This window comes from Alligator mississippiensis, chromosome 5 (genome assembly GCF_030867095.1).
Source record: "Alligator mississippiensis isolate rAllMis1 chromosome 5, rAllMis1, whole genome shotgun sequence".
NCBI lineage: Eukaryota > Metazoa > Chordata > Crocodylia > Alligatoridae > Alligator > Alligator mississippiensis.
The window spans coordinates 68,894,923-68,915,206 of record NC_081828.1 but is presented as its reverse complement, the minus strand read 5'-3'; the positions used below and the strand labels follow the sequence as shown (position 1 = coordinate 68,915,206).

General features: G+C 41.4%; 1 protein-coding gene across 2 annotated transcripts in view; it reads right to left on the bottom strand.

Moving 5' to 3' along the window:
• Nucleotides 1-1,448: 1,448 nt before the first annotated feature.
• The window catches only part of FNDC7 (fibronectin type III domain containing 7), a 33,779-nt gene continuing 14,943 nt past the window's right edge, over nucleotides 1,449-20,284 (bottom strand). The window contains exons 8-14 of one of the 2 annotated variants that reach the window (XM_014602091.3): nucleotides 19,419-19,676; nucleotides 18,337-18,591; nucleotides 17,203-17,457; nucleotides 16,279-16,539; nucleotides 13,849-13,878; nucleotides 10,344-10,400; nucleotides 1,449-7,138 (exon numbers count right to left, since the gene is read on the bottom strand). In XM_014602091.3, the coding sequence (XP_014457577.1) occupies nucleotides 10,369-10,400; nucleotides 13,849-13,878; nucleotides 16,279-16,539; nucleotides 17,203-17,457; nucleotides 18,337-18,591; nucleotides 19,419-19,676 (1,091 nt within the window). In that variant the 3' untranslated portion in view covers nucleotides 1,449-7,138; nucleotides 10,344-10,368. The remainder of the gene's footprint in view (nucleotides 7,139-10,343; nucleotides 10,401-13,848; nucleotides 13,879-16,278; nucleotides 16,540-17,202; nucleotides 17,458-18,336; nucleotides 18,592-19,418; nucleotides 19,677-20,284) is intronic. The other variant, XM_019479367.2, reaches the window with a different exon arrangement.

Genomic DNA, 20,284 nt, shown 5'->3' with positions numbered 1-20,284 from the left:
TAACAGGGAGAAGACAGAGCAGCACATCTGGCAGGGGAAGGGAATTGAAGTAGTACTCCAGGAGGGCATGGACTTAATCTGTAGCACACCTGCCAACAAGGCTAGTCCCCACTGATCTTGCCCATGGTGATGCGTATCTCAGATATGGTTTCTAGAGAACAGAACAACATTTAAAAAGTGGGGTATCCCTTCCTCTGAGTGAAACCTGGGAGATGTACATTCAGATTTTTCCTCTTGTCTTAGATCTGACTTTGGTGAAATCAAAAGACCCTGGCACTTATAATCAAGAATGGCAAACAATTTTGAGAGGCATGCGGCGTTCTACTGGGCAGAAGCAAAATGTTTGCCGGTGTCATGATTCATTCAAACTTACTTTCTTTGGGATCTTATGTGCAAGGATTAGCATGTGCTTTCCTTTGTTCTTCCCCACGCCCCACTGTATTTGTATATTGTAATTACAGCTACTATTCTAATAGATGATGGTGCATCATTTATGGATTTTGGAACTAGTATATGGCCATTACATTTGAACGTATGAACAATATCACTTTTGATTTAGGATCTTAGGTTCTTGGATCTGGATTAGGACACTTCCAAGTGCAGTTTGGCCTTGTTAATGAAGCTCTGCCCTTTTCTTTTGTGTAGTTTTTCTCTAAACCAAAGGTACCAGTGAGGACTGCTTTTGCTGCAGCTTGCCTTCTATTACAGAAGCTGACATTGCCAGAATTTCTAAGACCATAGGAGTTAGAACCAGTGGCTCTAACTCAGTCAGAGAGGTTCTTGCTGTGTAGTGTTTTTGGCCTTATTGTTAGCAGAATACTTGGATCAGGATGTTCAGCAGCCAGAGGTTCCTGTAGTAATAAGGCTGGTAGTTTGTTGTCATTCGCTGGAAACTCTCTGGTAACAGTGCTAAAAGTTGACCACCCTGGGGAAATGAGTCCCTTTGAGGATTGCTCAGTATCTAGTATATGTATGATGCTAGAAGGATTGCTGGACATGAAGAGTCCCCTCTTGATACTATGTGCATCTGCCTCTGTCTCCGTCAGTTCACCATGGTTTCAAGGATCAGAATTAAAATCTCTTTTTGATGTCAGCAAGTCCTAGCTAACTTGGCTTATTTCTCAACTGTTGGTAATTTAAGTCAATGTTTCCTCTTTTAAAGAAAGGACCACCCCCCACTCAACCCAAAGAATAAGTTTTGTGGATGTTCATCTGGAGATGGAAGGAGCTGATGCTATGTCCTTTCATAACCTCATCTTCAGAGTTTTCAGAAGGTGGAGAGGAGTTAGCACCCCAGTACATACTGCTATGAGAGAGTTTCACTGTCATGCCCCACACCAGAAGATTCTGCTCTGAATGGGAGCATGCAGAGAACTTGGGTGTTGTCCATTAGCTGTAGTCGGGCAACAGAGCAGATTTTATGCTCAAAAGAATAAAACAAATTCCAGTAAAGCAGTGCATCATCCTTTATTCTTAATGTCAGCTTCTGACTATATGAAAACAATTGTATTAACTCATGACATTAATAGATTAAGCAGTAGCAAGGTGCAGATTCATCAGGTAGACTTAGTGTCCTGGCTGTTTTGATTAGATATACATTTTATAAGTCTAACTCCTACCACGTTGTTTGATCAATCTTGCTACTGCACCATGAAGCTGAAAAACATCTGAAATGGAGTATTTCTAAAATTTTATTTTAAACCTTTGTATCATGTTTTAAAAAGACAAATGTAATCTAATGGCATTAACTACAATGAAACTAAATCGTATAAATGGCATGTGGCTTTCTGGCTTTGGGTGGTGTTCCACCCAATGTGCGGTAGCTACTGCTCTCAAATGTCAGGTTCATTATAACTCCATTTTTCTGGTGTTACCAGATTTCTCTGTGTTCCAGAGTAGTTTAGCTGACTAGCTTTATGGGGATTTCTGACTTGCTGTTACAAGCAGAAGCTATGTATAAAATACTGTAATGACAAAACACTTGTAAACAAGATGGTTTTCAGATTTTTTCCAGACTGTAACACAATCAAAGTATTAACAGAGATACAGCATAATTGCTATTGTAAATGTGCAGTAGAGTCTTAACATGCTGTAAGTGGCATTTGGGGATGAGAAAAAATTGTGATGCTCTATATTCAAGCAATAAGCAATCCCCTGTTGATTTGTACCCATGCATGGCAGTATTCTACACATCACACCAGGGCCACAATGAGGCTTCTGTAATCGTACAGAATCTTTCCATTTGAGATTTAGGTAATGTATGCAGGAATTTACAACTAACTGATGTTAAGCATTTATAGATCTTTATGTGCATAAAACTGTACAGGCTGCAGTTATCAAAGGGAACTCAATTAGATGGTTAAACTGTCGGGTAAACATCCCAGTCTGACTTGCTAACACTACCTATGCTCAACTGAAGAGATTATTGATGTTTTGTACGTGAAAGGCATGAGCCAGAAAGGTGAAATGAGTTTAGATTCACACTGACAAAAGAAGCATTTGACCTCATGTCTTTTGCTCTTTTTTTAAAAAAAGAGCAAGTATTTTACTGATTGAAACCTTTTAAATTTAAAAACAAAATTTCAGTCTTAATTAAATTTTCTAAGAACCATGGGTTGCTTCCTAATCCAGTGAAGGCAAAAATTGAATTTTTACTATGTAGTTGTAATGTTGTCACTATGTGAATATTGGTAGATACCTCCTCTCCTTACAACTGTGATTTATTTATTTATTTATTTATTTTAGTAAAGTTAGCCTTGCACCTATTCACCTGTTCAATATTTAATGCTAATTAAAATTAGCTCTTTCGTTCATGTTAAAAAATCTTGAATTAATGCAGGCTTCTACCAGGTAATTAAGAAATGCAAGTCTTATGCAGCTAGTTAAGTTTTGATTCAGTTTAATTCAATTGATTTTTATTAAGGACTATCCTTAAGGCATTCACTTCTACTTTGGGTGTTTAGAGTATGTACCTATAGCTGTCTGTAGTGGTATATTTTGTGATGTTCAGACGACCTCATGCTCTTGAAGCAAAAATAATAATGTAGCCTACTATTAATAATAACCTAGAAAGAAAAAATATGTAGACTTGCAGATCTTTTATAGCAAAGGTGAAAAAGTAGTCAAACTCAAGTAAATGGTAATGTCACTAACATGGCTAAATACTGTTTTTGGATGACACCCTAACAATCTGAAATACAGGATGAATATGAAACTTGTGTTTTATGATCATAGAAGGGTTGGAATGGCATGGACAGACTTATCCATTATTTTCTATAGTCTATATTTAAAATAAACCAATATGACCTGGGCAGAAGTATCAGCTTATGTCTGTAAAGAGCCTGAAATAACTGACCTGCCAGCTTTTTCAGCCAGCTCAGGAGGTACTGATTCAGATGCCAGTGTTTAATGTTGAATGTTTTCCTGAATAAGAAAATATACCGGAAATGAGAGGACGTATGTTATGCAGATCTATACCAGTGCTTTGAAAAATTGGGTATTGCGGACTAGGGGGTCAGACACAAGACTTGTAGAGAGAGGACACATACTGTTAATGTTGAGTAATGTAGGCCTTGGCACCCTTAGTGTCATGTATGGAGATGCAAGCTAGCTTGGGTACCAGGAATAGTATAATTGTTTTGCCCAGGCAGTCTAGTATGTTCTTACTGGGAATAACTTTTTGTACAGATAGTAGAGAGGCTAAGTAGGGGTGAAGCTCTTAACATACTGGTCACAGACAAGGAGTTGGTTGAGGATGTGAAAGTAGAGGGTGACTTGGGTGACAATAACCATAAAATGATTGACATCTTAAAAGGAACTGAACTTCAGAAAAGCAGATTTTATTACACTTGGGGAGCTCTGAGCTGTAAGTCTGACAGGAAAAGGTGGCCAGGAGAATTAGCTGCACCTAAGGAGGTGCAGAAGCAAGAATGGGAAGTGTAACAGAGGGTATTATTGCATGGGTCTGCAGGAAATAAGTCAAAGGCACAATTTGAGATGCCACTGGAAAAGGCAATTCAAAAGGACTCTAGAATTATGTCAGAAGTAAGAGTTAGACCAAAGAAAGTGTAGGTCCACAAATGAATGCAGAAGGCAATCTAGTTACTAATGAGGCTAAAGTATTGGATGCCTTTTTTTACTTCATGAATAAAGTGAGCTACTGAATGACAAGCGCAGGTGCCAGCAAAGATGAGGAAGGAGGTAAACAACCTGGAGTAGTGGAACAGCCTATTTCTAAACACCTGGAAGAGAACAAGGTGATTGGGAATAGCCTATATGGATTCACCAAGTCATGCCTGCTGAACCCAATTTCCTTCTACAAGATTATATGCTTTGTGGATTCATAGATGTTTGGGTCGGAAGGAACCTCAGTAGATCATAGAATCCAACCCCCTGTCCTGGGCAGGAAAGAGCGCAGGGATATAGATTCATAGATGAATGAATGATGGAGGTGGTGTGGTGGTTGTGAAGTACCTTGATGTTAGCAAGGCTTTGAAATACAGACTAGCTGAAAGTATTGTAAAATGGATGCATAACTGGTTGGATCATAGCACTCAATGCGTAGTCATCAATGGTTCAGTGTTTGCTTGGGAGGAGGTATTCTTCCTCCCAAGTACTGTTCCCCAAGCGTCTGTCCTGGGTCAGTATTATTTAACACCACAAATGATTTGGAGGATGAATTCAGTGCATGTTTAGCAAATTTGTAGATAATGCCAGATTGGGTTGAGTTGAGGACATTTTGGAGTAGGGGTTGGCAATATGTGACCATGGGCCAGATCAAGCCTGCAAAGCCATTTGACTGGGCTTGTGGACATGGGGGTTCCATGATGGTGGGGACTCAGCAGCAGTTATTTTCCCATGCAGCTGCAAGGAAAAAGGGCTGGCTGCACATGACCTTCCCATGCCACTGCAAAGGAAGTGCTGGCAGTATCTGGGACTTCCTGCCCCACTGCCTTTCACCCAGACTGAGTTGGTACAGTGTTCAGGTTTTTAAGGTTGCCAGCTGCTATTCTGGAGGGTAGAACTGGGATCAAGAGCAATTTGAATGAGCTAGAGAAATGGTTTGAAATCATGCATAAAGTTCAGCACGGGCAACTGCAGAGTCCTGCTCTTAGGGTGAAATAATATCATGCAGACTGGGGAATGATCAGTTAGGGCAATATTTCCCAACATATTCCAGCCCACAGCCCACTTACATTAATGACATTTTTCCGCAGCACACTTGTTAAGGTATTCCATGGCAAAATTCTGCAGCACACCTCTTCATTTCTGATGGCATACTTTTGTGCCACAGCACACTGGTTGGGAAACACTGAGCTAGGGGAATACTGCAGGAATGGCCCTAGGAGTTGCAGTAGGTCATAAGCTGAATAAGGGCCAGTACTGCACTGTTGCAAAACAAATCCAACAAAAACATTCTGGGCTGTATGATTTGGAAGTGGCACTTCTGATTAAAGGAAGTCATTCTCTTCTGCTCTGTTCAGCACTAGTGAAGTCTCACTTGGAGTACCATAACCAGTTTTGGGCCCCACACCTTAAGACAGATGTGGACAGATGGAAAAAGTTACAACAGAGGGCAACAAAAATTATTAAAGGCTGAGAAACATGACTTACAAGGAAAGGCTGAAAGAACTAGGATTTAGTGTGGAGAAAAGATGGGTTTTGGTAATGCTCCAATACCTAAAGGGCAGTTATAAGAAGGATGGAGAGGTACTATTTTCTGCGGCCATAGAAGACAGGACTAGGAGCAAAGGCCTTAGCCTACAGCAGAGGGCGTTTAGGTTTAGGTTGATGATTAGGAGGAACTTCCTATGACTAGGTGGTCAGGCATTGGAGAAGTTGTGGAATCTCTAACCTTGGAAGTTTTCAAGAGCTGGTTATACAGACACCTGACTGCAACTGTTTAGTCAGAAGTGATCCTACCTTGTATGGGGGGCTTGGATTGGATGGCCTCATGAGATCCCTTCCATCCCTGTGATCCTATTATCACAGTGCTACTTGGGCTAACTGACCCTGTATGAAGGTATCTTTCATGTGTCTCTTTACAGCATGGCATAGTACTGTGGGGGTGACATTGTAACATGGTATGTTTTATACTGAAGCAAGTTTCAGCTCAGAAGTCTGGGAAATAAGGAATTATGCCCCTTTTTTAGTCACAGGGCAAAAATTCTGATTTAAAGTCCTAGGATTAGATGGCCTATGCAAAGTAGTATTTTTAAATCTTGATATGGTTACTTATTTTAAGTTAAATACCTGGGCTGTGCCATGTCCAGACTACATCCTCTAACCTTCATTGAAGGGGAGCTGGACCCACAGGATCATCTGTAGAGGTATGTGACCTGTATTAGGATGGACCTAGCTTTCACCTGATTTCCATACATGTGGGGTTCTGTGTCTAAATTTCACTATTTCATCCTGTTTGGGGAGAAAACAAACACGGCCTTGACCCTTTGAAGAATTCAGAGGAAACTACAAAGTTCCTTTTAATTTTTCTTGGCTTCTCTGCAGGTATTCTATGCAAGAATGTCATGTATTCCTTCCTCAACAAATGCACCTCAAGGAAAATTTAAAAGCATCTTTGCTCACAGAATAAAAATTGTAATAGCACGCTGAGACACAGCCAACACCTTTTTACTGAATTCCAGAAGTAAACAGTTTATTATGAAACTCAATTTAAAATGCACATCAGAGTATAGTATTATCAGATGTGCATGAAACAAACTATGGCCCAAGTTCTGTCCTGGTTTGAGTGGAAACCTGAAAAATCAACCTCGGGACTTGGTTAAATCTAGGCAACCGCGTTCGAAAATACTGTTACCTCTACAAGTGAGAGACTCTATCACAATAGCTTTTGAAGGGGGGGGGGGGGAACTGTAAATGAAATATTTATCTGTTTCCAACTTTTCAAACTCTAAATAGAAAATAACTTTACTATTAAGCACTATAATTCAGTTATTTTCAAGCATTTCTTAGAGAATTCTGCAAAAGTGAATAAAAACCACTTTCATTAAGAAACATCAGTATTTTTGGTACATTTTAAGAAATGACATGAAGTGTCTGATGTTTCGTTTGGCTGCTTTGTATAAGCGACCTCCATTGGTGATTTCAGGTGCCCATGTAAGTCGTCCATAATCCTATTCTGTGGGGGGAAAAATACTTTTAGCTACATAAATTAAAAATACAATATTAAGGAGAAAAATCAGACATACTTTGGCAGTGGTGTTGTGCCTAATCCTACCCTTCTTACCTTAGGGTTTGGGTTGTTGTTTTTATAATAGTGCTCTACTTAAATTTCCTACAAGTAGGTTTATTTAAACCTGAAATTATCTTTGTAATGTACTTCCTACATTTATGCTGGCAGTTTTGTTTTTAAAATTCCAATTTTATTTGGCCACTGAAATAAAGTAACCAAGTCAATTTGACTTTCATTTTGAATCAGATTCATTTTCCAGTTCTGATGCACTAACTTTGGCAGGTCATTTTGACATGGCTGTTACTTCAAACAGCCTATTTCCCTGTCCCACAGCCTTTGCTTACCATTGCTGCTGAAAGGTGCAGTGAGCAAAGATTTGGAGTAACTAATTCTGCAGCAAAACAGCTCATTCAGCATGAACGTAAGCTGAGCTGGGGGGTGGGGGGAGCAAAGTCCAGTCACGAACAACAACCCTCCAGGATGGATGGAGCTGCAACTGAGATTGGCAAAAATGTGCAGAATGGGACCTGTTGGGTATTCTTAAAACACTGGCTGGATCAGAACTTTGCAGGCGGGATCAAATCTCTTCTTGGACCAGATCTGGCTCATAGATCAGTGGTATAATTAGCGCAGGGTGACCAGAGCAGTTGCCCTGGGTGCTGACTGGGGGGGAGAGGGCAGAGTGGCTGCAGCTGTGCAGTGTGCTGTGGTATAGCAGCAACTAGAAATTCCCCTGTGGCAACTGCCCCAAGCACCCAGCTGTATCATATCTCCTGTTTCAGATAAGCCTAACCTACAGCATCTCTCCAAAGAGTACAAAAACAAGTGTTGCTCTCCATACCCATTTTGGAAACTGTTAGTGGGAGTATTGGCTCTCAAGTTTCTTGTTTCAAAAGCTGTACAGGTCTTGTTAGCTCCACACCCTTGCCCCTCTATAGCAGTATGGTTGCAACAGGAGCTGCCTGTCTAGCATCATCATGCCTGAAATGTATCCCCAAAAATGGCCTCAGAGGGTGTAGTTGTTTTATTCTACACTGCAGGACAGTGGAGAGCACCAAATAAGCTCAGGTACCAAAAGCAGTCTAGTCAGCAGCACAGGGCTTCATGTGGACTAATTGACCCTGCTTCTCTGTTGCAATCAGACAGCTTCTAAAACTAGTTTAGGTATTTCTGAGCTTTACCGAAGTGTCTATACACATGCATTAAGTTTTCACTGCATAGATAGCCTGGATCACTGGCACATGGGCAATCCCCAACATGCTTTTGCATTCCAAGTGAATGGAGGCATGTCTTGTGACTCTTTGTACTGAGGTGCATGATGCCTGGGAAAGAATCAATTATGGGTAAATTCACTGGTCTTTGGGAAGAACTGTGGAAACTATTGGAAGACTATAGCTTATCTTCGTATATGTCCTTGTTTAGTGGGAGTGAGGATGCATCTGAACACCCAGCTAGGTCAAGTGGCTTAGTCTCAAAGCACCTTCAAACCTAGATCAAAGATTTTCTTGTGTAAATAGTAGGCTTGTGTGAAGTGGCAAGTATTTGCTTTGGATTCAAATTCAAGGGACAGTGATTCGATTTGGTGATTCCCTACCACAATTGTTTCCTTTCCTTAATACAGACTTAGAGTTGGGCTGTACTCTTATACATCATGCTCTTCCCATTTTACTGTATAACTTTACTGCACAAACAAGTTGGACTGTTCCTCAGACTGTAGCCCAGGCCCCTTACTATTTACTAGAGCTGCGCAATGCTTCGGTAGCCAATTTTATTCAGAGGAGATTTGGCCTGATTTGGCGGCCAAATCTTTTAATCTAATCAGGAGACCAGATAAAAGCTCTGAATCGACTGTGATGGTGGGAGTCATGGGCAGAACCATCCTTAGGAGTGTGTGGGGCCCAGGGGAGGTAAGGCGGGGTGGCAAGCAGCCGGAGGAGTGGCCAGAGCCAGTGGGGAGGGGGAGGAGAGGGGCCAGAGTCGGCAGTGTATGGCAGCAGCAGAGCTGACGGTGCTTGGCAGTGGTAGTGCATGGTGACTGTAGTGAGGCCTGTACAGGACTGTCCATGGGGCATCCCAAGGCATGGGGCCCAAGGCAGTTGCCCCAATTCACCACCCCTGCTCCCCAGGACAGCCCTGGGCATGGCACTCTGGGAGGGGGTCTCCTGCCACTGCATGCCAGTGGTCCAGGAGGGCATGGGAGTGGGTATGACCCCAGATCTGTGCAGGGTGGGCTACACTCCTGATGGGCAGTGAAAGGCACTGGGAGTGGAGGTTATGCCCTCCCACTGCTTGCCCAGCCTCCTTGCACCTCCCAGGCAAGCTTCAGCTTCACCCCGGCTGGACAAGCTGCAGTAGGGCATAGGGGCAGGTGCATGCACCTGGATTGGGCCGGGCCTGGCCTGGCAGCAGGGGCTATGGGGAATTTTAGGGTGGCTGCAGCCTCCCCATAGTCCCTGCTTCACTGTGCTTTGTGGGGTGGGTGGAGCCAGGGCTGTGGCTAGCCTCCTGGAGCACAGCTTGGCCCAGGCCACCCTGCACAAATCTGGGGGCACATGCCTGCTCCCATGTCCTCCTTCTCTGTTGAACCTCATCTGATTACATTCAGCCCATAGGACCAGCCTGTCAGTGTTGTCCTGGATCTTTGTCCTGTCCTCAGATGTTCCCACTTGTCCCCACAGCTTGATATCATTTGCAAACTTAATCACTGCGCTTTTCACTCCCTCATCCAGGTCATTGATAAAGATGTTAAAGAGTACAGGCCCAAGTACTGATCCCTGGGGGACACCACTGGAGATGGCCCTCCAGGATGAGGCCACCCTGTCAATTACCACTCAGTGGGATCAGCTGCTGAGCCAGTTGCCAACCCATCTCACTAGCTTGGTCTAGGCCAGTACTCTCCAACTTAATTGAGAGGATTTAATGGGGAACAGTATCAAAGACCTTGCTGAAATCTAGGCAGATGACATCCACCTCCTGCCCCATGTTCAGATGGTTAGCAGGTCATAAAAAAATACCACGTTTGTTAGGCATGACCTCCCCTCAACAAAGCCATGCTGGTTGTTTCTCAGTACCCCACCAGTTTGCTGTTATTCCATGAACACTTCTGTAATAGTCTTCAATTCTTATTTTATTCTTATTTTAAAATCCTTACCTGTTTATCTCCATCTAAAATGATGCTATTCTGCACTTCTCTTTCCTCTATAAATCACTGCAACAAAGCAGAGGTTTAGATAAATTCAGCTGGGAGCAAAACATAACCAGTTTGCTAAGGAAATGTTTGTTTGAATACTAGTTTATGCAGCAGTTTAGGTCATCAAATTTAAGAGGAAGGCTATTTAATTGAAACTACAGGAGAAATTTAAGCAAAATAGGCTATACTGTATTCCCATTTGTAACAAAGTGCTACTTATCACTGGCATACTGTGACTCACTAAATAATGGAATATGACCATACATTTTCAAAAAGTACCTTGCAGTCCTTGATTACCATGAGTAGTTAGGATTTTACCTCCCAGCACTGTGCTGGGACAGTATCAGATTCAAAGGGGAAAATGTTGTTTTATTAAACATTATCACTCTTTTTGTATCACACTTTTTTCTTAGAGGTTTTAACCCAATACAGGCAAGGCCTGACTGATTTGCTTTTAAGAACAAGTAAGATCACAGCTTTCAGCACTACAGTTGCTGACCAAAATACAGGCAAGATCTGTGTAAAATACAGAGATGTGAATTTAATCCATTTAAGGATAAATAAATACAGATAGATATTCAGGGAGAAATATCATGTGCAGAAGACCAGTGTACAAGGCCTGTGCACCCCTTAATTGTACTTGCATCTTGTTTTGGGCCTAAGAATATATGAAACTATGGTATGTTATAAAGAGTTTATCTGCATGAATTTGAAAGGACATCATGTGATAGGTGGTGAAGCTACACATGAGTTAGAGACAATCCTCAGCTGTACACCAATGAAATGTTTCCTCTGCACCATTCTGTTATATGTTCTATATGTGCCACCTATGTTAGAAAAAAAATACTTCAGGGATTTTTTTGTGAGTTTCAAAAAACTTTAAGTAGAATAATTTTTAGAGTCTTGTGCTGGTAAAAACCATCTGCCAAGAGTTCAACTGTGCAAAGCTTAAGTGAACAAGGTTCTTTGGGTAAATCTGATATCTTTGATTGGACCAACTCAAATAGTTGGAAAAATTATTTTTTGCAGGCTTTTTGGATACAAATACCCTTCATCAGGCTGAGGAAGCATGTGCAGTTGGTCTGTGCTTTTCTTGGATGGAATGAATAGTAAAGAAGCCAGAGGCAGGTATACATGCAAGAAAGCCAGTCAGTGAAGCTGCAAGATCCAGGAATGCTGATGGTTCTGTTGTAGGTTGCAGTGATTGGGGGGGGGGTGGAGATGTATTATCATTAACATATTATTATAACATATGTTATCATGTTAACATATCTCCACCACACCCACAATAGAACCATCAGCATTCCGGGATCTTACAACTGCACCTCCAGAAATGCAATACATCTTATTCAATGCACCAAATGCCCTGATGGAAAATATGTAGGAGAGACCAAACAGCTGTGCACCAGAATGAACACGCACTGAAAATCTAGCAAAGACAAGAATACCCAATTACCTATGGGGGCACATTTCTCATAAGAAAACCAATCTCTCAGTTTTAATCCTCAAAGCGAATTTACAAAACACCTTTCACAGAAGAGCCTATGAACTTCACTTCATCAACCTACTGGATACAAAAAATCATGGACTAAATATAGACATTGGATTTATGGCACATTATTACCTGCCTAACATCTGACTCCCCAGGTACCTCTCTACTATTTACTAGCTATGTTCATTCCCTTTTTCACCCCCAGCCTGTCTCTCACCCACGGACTCCACAATTTACATCTTCATTGACTGGCTTTTTTGCATGCATACCAGCCTCTGGCTTCTTTACTATTCATTCCGTCTAGGAAAAGCACAGACCAACTGCAGATGTTTCCTTAGCCTGACAAAGGGTATTTGTACTCAAAAGCCTGCAAAAAAGAATTTTTCCAACTATTTGAGTTGGTCTAAAAAAAGATATCAGATTGACCCAAAGAACCTTGTCTGCCTACGCCCTTAGACCAACATAGTTGAAACATATACCCCTGAAGCTTAAATAAGGTAATCTGCATTAACAACACACCCTTTTTTCCCCCCACAAAAATGCCAAAACCTGAAAATGTAATATATCTGGCCCTTCCAGAGCTAGAAAACAGGTCCTGATCCTAATGAAAGAAAAGCCTCCCTAATGGTATAAAACTCTTGTTTCTACCCCAACAGGACAATTAGCTTACTTTACAGTTTGTAACATTTTTAAATCAGGAAAAGTGGCCAATGTCTAGAGCTGAATTTTGCTGGGCTGTAGGATGGTATAATTTGGGGGGTGATGGCAAGTTGTGTATCTGAAGGGAAAAGAAACATTTCTGGATTTATCCTTTTTTTTTTTTTTTTTATTTGCTAGTTGTTTGACACTGCTCAGAGTTTTAGAAATTTAGATTAAATGATTGGAATTACAGATTTATTGTTTCCAATTTTTGGATCATTTAGTCTGATCTCTTGCATAATAGAGACAATAGGACTCTGCCACATCATTCCTGCATCAAATACATAATTTCTGATGGAATGCAAGTCTATATTTCAGAAAGACATTCAATCTTGATTTAAACATGTCAAGTGACAGAAAACACCATGTCCTTATGTAAGTTGTTTCAATGGTCAACTATTATCACACTTAAAAATTTGTCCCGTTGGGCAGAGGGCACATGATTTGATCATGGGCATAAACTGAATTCATTGCACACCTGTTCAGTTATTGTATATCTTCAATTTATTGCGTGGATATCATTAAACATCCCCTGTGCTTAAATGACACTGGCTTCTGATGGCAAGTTATGTAGAACATAGGTGTTAAACTTGATCACCCCTGTGAGCCAGATTCAGAACTGGCAGCAGCAGTGTGGTCATCACTTGTCCCTCTGCTGCCAATATGCATGCCTATCAGGCTCCATTGCTAGGAATTCAGTGAGCAGGCCTTACCCTTGCTCACCCCACTCCTAAATTCCCAGCCCCATGAGCTAGATTTTTGATATCTATGATGTAGAAGTATCTTTTGGTATTGTGGAGCTGGCTAATTCCTTTGGCCACCCCCTTCCCTGCACATGAGGTAAAGTTTGTGGCAGGAGAAAAGGAATATATAGGTAGGCCTTCCCTGATACTTAACCCCTGGCTGCCATAACAGCCTCTAGCTCAAAGGGCAGGGATTAGGCTTTATGCTAACTTTTACACTGGGAGACTGGTTTGACACAGAGCAATCCTTGAATGATGGGAATACAACTATAATTAAATCTATCTTTGTACAGTATCTCAAATTATGCTATATTCAGCTTTGGCAAAATATCCAAGCTCCAAGCAAGCATCTCGCAAGACATTATTTTATTGGGTGTAAATATTTTTTCTATGGTAAAACTGAGAGAACGTCTTTATCTGAAAATAATGTCTCAAGTTATTTTAAAGGTATAGTACTTTTCATTTTAAGAGAAACAAATGTCCTAGTACCATCGTTTTCATTAGAGGTTAAATCGTGGTAGTATTGTCTTACCCATTCCAACGGAACTTCCAGAGCATGTCACTGGAATGAAACACAATAACCATGTGACTGTTCAGCATATAATGTTAAGATAGAAATACAACCAAAATAGTGCACAATACTACATTATCTCATTGGATTTTTTCCCATTATAAATGGTTTAAATTTCAATTTTTTTCAAGAGGAATTATTTTTCTTCAATTCTCCCAGCTTTCATTTTAAAAATACTTTTTGCTTGAAGAATGTCCACTTAGAGTCTGTCTGCACTAATACAAAGGCTCAATCTTGAGATCATCTTCAGTAAGCCCAAATCACATAAACTGTTCACCCCTTGCAGTCTATACCAAAGCTGTCCAATAAGAAGTTGTGCTTCATATTTCTCCAGTGCAGCACTAACATATCTTCTACTAGCTCAGGGGTGTCCAACCTTTTTGAATGTGGGGCCAGATCATGAACTTTTTATCACCCAGTGGGCTGGCGAGCCATATTCATATTTTATCACCCTGTGGGCCATATGTTGGACAAGCCTGAAATAAGGCAAAGCTGGCACAAACCCCTACCTGTGCTTAGCTAGTGACAAAGTACAGGAAATAGTCCTGGAACAGCCATCCCAACAGCCAGGCCTCCCTTCTGCCTACTACGACCACCATTTGAAGGCAGCCCCAGAAGATATTTGACAGCAGTATTAAAATATGTGACCAAACCGATGTAGATGGTGCTTTCAGGCAGGCCAAGGAGCCACCTATGCCACCGCTTCCCCAGGCCTTGCCCACACCAGCAACACCACTTCCCAAAATCTTGGCAGTGCTCGCGCAGGCGTGGCTGGGGCCCAGCCAACGCGTGAGATGGGGGAGGGCGGAACTGCAGGAGTGAAGCTGGTTCCCAGCCTGGCAGGGTCTCAGGCCTGGTCTGCCCAGAGCGGCTCCTGGCAGGAGAAGGCCTTGGGGGAACGTGGGCTGCTCCCTCCTCCGTGCTTCCCTGCAGCGAAGGCAAATGGCCCCCGGGAGGGTGCAGGCAGCCACCACAGCAGGAGAGCAGCTCCCGGTCCAGCCGCAGGGAGCGACAATCCCCCCTCGCCACCCCGGGCTGCCCTCAAGCAGCGCAACCCCCAAGCAGCGCAGCCCCATGAGCCAGGCCAGAGTGAGGTAGCCTCTGCACCGCAGCCCCTCGCTCACCCATCCACACAGCCTTGCTCACCATGGTGCCTGGCCATCCACATATGCAGCCCCGGTGGCCTCAGCACTGCAAGCCCAGAGCTCAGGGCCCAGTGGACACCAGCTTCCACTGCCTAGCCCCACAGAGGTCATGCCAGGACCCCGCTTGCCTAGGCCCCCCCGGGGCTGCCATGCAGACTGCCTGTGCCAGGCGCTGTGCCCCATTCCCGCTCCACAGCCACTCAGCCTGGCGGGTCCTGGGAGGTGGGCAGGATGCCGGGGGAAAGGGGCCAAGCTGGAGACAAGTAAAAGCAGACGCTGTCCTCAGTTTGTCCTGTCAGGTGCAGCCCCATGCCGCGCAGCCCGCGGGACAGCAGTGGGACCCAGCTCACGTGACATGGGAGGTCATGCGAGTCCGGCTCCGCGGGAGTGAGCAGCTCCCCTCCCCTCCCCCATGCACCTGTCCCGAGCAAGGGACCTTGGGCCACAGAAAATGGCTTGGCGGGCTGCATGGCGGCCCACGGGCCGTATGTTGGACAAGCCTGTATTAGCTGGTTTGTGTAATGATTGTCTCTGTCTAAGGGCAATGGATTGTAAAGGGGAGGATGCAGAAGAATGGGAAGACAAGAAAAGGGAATTGTAGGATTGTTGGATACCATTATTGCCCAGTCTATATGCTCTCTCCCCAGAAGGATTTCCTGTGCTTTAAGTCTGCAGGGTGAGGAAAGTCCCAAAGACAACAGAAAAGGGTAGACTAAGAAGCAAGCAGCAGTGTGTTCCACCTCACATGGAGAAGTTAGCAGAACTTCCAGGTTAGGGGTTGAATACCACTAAGAGCAGGTGTTTAGGGTTTAACTGCCTTTTAGGTATGTGCTTGAGAATGGCCTTAATTTCACCCCATGAGTGTTCACATAGCCTTAATTTGCTAATATAGGGATAGGTCCCAAAAGGGCTGCTTTTTTTTAATAAAAAAATACTTTTTTATTATTAAAATATGTGTTTTTTAAAAACCTTAAGAAAAAGAATTACAATGAACTTGAAAACAGGGCAAGGAAAAAACCATGCCCTTGACTTCCCAGAATGCTCCTTAGCAAGCCTGATCACAAACTGGTTGTGGGATGGCCTCTTTGAGGACCCAGTATTAGAACAGAAAACTTTTGCTACATGATATCTCTTTGCCTTCTCCTTTTTCTGACACAACCCTGTCCTATATAAATATTCTGTAAATTATATTGGCATACATTTAACAAAGTATACAGAGTTCAAAGAACAATAAGCTATGTTTTACCTGAGTATATCTTTTTAGGACAGAATGGAGGCTTTGTTCCCTTATCAGTAATTGGAGATACCATCACAGTATAGATATCCCCACAAGGTATCTCAGTGACATCACAAAACCTCAAACCAGACTTAGGGGTACAGGTGAAATTGCCTTTTGATCCATATAGATGTGTAGTATAGTTTATCAGTCCTGTAGAAGCCCTCCAGTATATTCGGATACCATTATTGCCCAATCTATATAATTTCACTCCAAAAGGACAGCAAGCACCTAATAAGGAAAATAAACACAACATGTCTATAAATAGTTTATGCACTTTTATGAAAGAAATTGTCAATTTTTCTTAATAGGTTTTTATCAGATGAAGTGAACACTTTCCAGTACCTATATTTAGACTACAAAGATTTACAAAGACACAGCAATTGTACCAAGTGGGGAATAGGGGAATAAAAATGACCCACCAAATTCCCAAGCATAGTGGGGCTGGAATACAGCCCTGTTTACAATTGTGAATTGGAAATCTGGTCAGTATTGCTCCACAACCAGTGTAACAAGGAATATAACAAGCTCCACATCCAGCATAACAAGTTTACTGGATGCTGGATTGTTGCAGAACCTGTGATCCCTCTCCCATCTCCAAACTTCTGCTTGGCTCCTGCTGTTTGGATCTAGTATGTAGCCCCATTCCACAGTGTAGAAAGGGAATCACAGTGTACAGATGATCTACCCATAACCCTGAAGCTAGACCAAGGGATTTAAGTGCTGTAGCGAGTTTGTCTAAATTTCACTGACATTACATCTATGAAAAATAGGGATTTGTAAATGTATTAACTATTGGTTTACTCTCAGTTACAACCTTAATATGAAACTAAGACTTTTTTTAGTATACTGTATCTTTCTTTTATTTTCTGTCACAATTTTTTGTTTACATACTGGAAGAATAGCCTTGATACGTGCAGTCTGATGTCAAGCCAGTTTCACTAATTGCTTTCAGAGACACTGTATAGTTGGTGCCACATGTGATGCATCCCAGGAGACACTGGTTTTGGAGAGTGTGGCACCTGGCCCATCCTTTTGGTGATTCCAGTACTGTTACATATGTCTGTGCACCAGTCCCAGCAGACCAGCTGATATTTGTTACAGATTGCGTCAGTTGAGTTAATGTCAGATCATTAGGGCAACAAGGAGCTTCAGAGAAAACAAAGAAAGAAAATTCAACACTTTTCTGCTAAGATCATATGCAGTCACTTTTGTCAACATCTTTGTTTTAGATGTACTTAGTTTAAATAATGTTAAATTAAAAAACTGTCAATTTTTTAAATATTTTCATTGCCCTTTAGGCCTGGTCCAGGCTTTGTTAAAGTCACTGGGAGACTTTCTGCTGATTCAATGAAAGTTGGATGAGAACATTAGGAAGAAGTACAATGTTAGGAGCAGTCCTTTAAAAATAAATAAGGGGAGAAGGGTGGAAGGAATGCATATTTTTAGGCAAATATTACCAAAGTGGTTAGATATTAATCTTCATTCAGCATGCTAAAGTAGATCAAATATAATATACTAATAAGATCAGACAAACACAAGAAAAAATTTTCCATAGTGAGATAAAGCTATTATCCTTGGATTACTATGTGAAGATTTTTATGAGCGAGTTCCGCTCAATGGAACGAAGTGAGTACAACCAGTCATTGAAATCCCAGTGTCTCTCTTAGTCCTATATTAAAGATTTAATTGCTAACAAGGAAGCCATGCACTGCATAAAAATGGTGTGCTATGAAACCCTGTAACCCATGAAATATAAGTGCTTATAATTAGGGTTTCTCAGTATAATGTAGCCACTAAAGAGTAACATGGCCCCTATCACACACACACACACACACACACACACACACACACACACACACACACACACACATTTGGGCAGATGTCATATCATTCCATATTAAACAGTAATACACATATATACACTGTGAAAAAAACAGATGGACATAAAACTACACATATCTATCAGAATTATATACATGGTAATGCTTATATTTTCAGTTACATTTCATACTGATTGCCACATACCGGTTTCGAAAGGGATGCTGTAGCTAGGTAAGCTTTGTCCTACTGTTGTACTTGCCACAACACTAACAAAGAAGACTGATCCACAGGGAAGATTTGTTATGGAGCAGGAATTCCCAGAACTAGTGCAATGCCACAATCCAGCCTCTCCTCTGGCAGTTACAATATATGTAGCTTCATCGTTATTTGACTGCCAGTACACGCTAATTATGGAAAGCGCATCCTTTGAGATATTTGTTATTTCAGGACTGCATGGGGCTGAAAGATTTCATATTGAGCAGGTTTAAGCTGTGAATTTATCAATATAGAACTCTTCTTATTGTATATGGTGGTCAACAACTGTGAATTATTGTGGCTATTTGACAGAGGCAATTTCATTTAGTAACCTATTAAAATAGTTTGGAACAGTTTACAAGGACATACATCTTAAATATTTATTACAGACACAACTCTTGATTAATTGACCAGCTAAATTCCACAAAATACATAGTGGGATCATAAATCTGATTTTAAAAGTGCAGGGTTTCAGTAGTTTTCAATCCAACCACTTAATTGGGTGCCTGATTGTGAATTTAGGAGTCTACATACACCTTTAAAAAAACAACAACAACAAAAAAAACCCTTTATACTAGATTTGCTTTTCTTTGTCAACTAGACATTATAACAACCTTACTTAGCAACTGGATCATAAAATTGCTAACTATTCATTTCTTATGTAAATCATAATTGTTCATAGGGTCCTATTGAACGCTTGGTCTTTTTGCCTGGGTTCCATTCTGAGGCAGCAAAATTATTCAAAAGTATATGATAAGATGGACAAATATCTATTTCCAGTTAAAAATGATATAATATCATCATTAAAGCAACAACCTCAGTAAATTACTGGTTGTGATGTAAACCTTTGAAACAGAAAGGAAAAAGAGAAACGTTGTTAAAACCATGAACCATTAGTCCTCATTTGGTGATGTTGCTTTTACTGGAAAATGATGTTTGTCTATCTCATAATTCTGAATCACCATCATATACGTATCTGTGGTAGCCAACTAATTTTTTCTTGTATAAAGAAAGAAAAATAGTCAAAGTACCTGTTAACACACATTTAGATGCACAGGATGTGTTGCTACCCCTGATTTCACTGAAAGAATAAACAGTGATGTTATATTGGGTGTTACACTGCAGTGAAGACAGAGTGCAAACTGTAGCAGTGTCGTTACAAAGTACCACACCAGTCCAATCAACAGCTTTTGTTTCATACATTTCAGCACCACGGACAGGAGACCAAACAATCTCAATTGTATCGCTGGACACAAACACTGGATGAATGTCACTAGGGCAACACGGTGCTAAAAACAAAGAAAGAACATCAACACTACTTATTATAAACTGAAAAATGCTAAATATTAAACTGAATAGTGCCCTGTGTACAGAAACACATCAGATCTGAAAACTTCAATCACTGATCTTGGAGTAGCTGTTCTTAAAAAAAACCCCCAAAACTAAAAGCCAACCTGAACATGAAACTGCAGAACAAGAAATCATCCACAAACTGGATTATATTAACATTAGTCTCAACAGAAACTCTGAATTATCTCATTACTTGTACTAGTTGTTTGCTCCCGTGTTTCTCATGGTTTTAACTGCCATGTTTTTCTTAATCCCCCAATTACTTCTCTTAGCAGCATTCCCCTCCCCTTTCCTGTCTATATAAAATCTTTTTTTTCCCCTGCCAGACCTTTTGCAGCACCTGATGAAGTAGGCTGTTGCCTATGAAAGGTCAGGATTTTCTGAACCAGTCTCAAAAGGTGCCATCCTGCCCTAATTTATGTCCTCATTATCAAAAATTGCCATATGTCACCCACACTGATGAATTTTTCATGCATCCGAAGCTAAATCTATTTGAATCAATTCCATGTCCCTTATTTGAACACAGAAAATTCTATTTTACATCCTC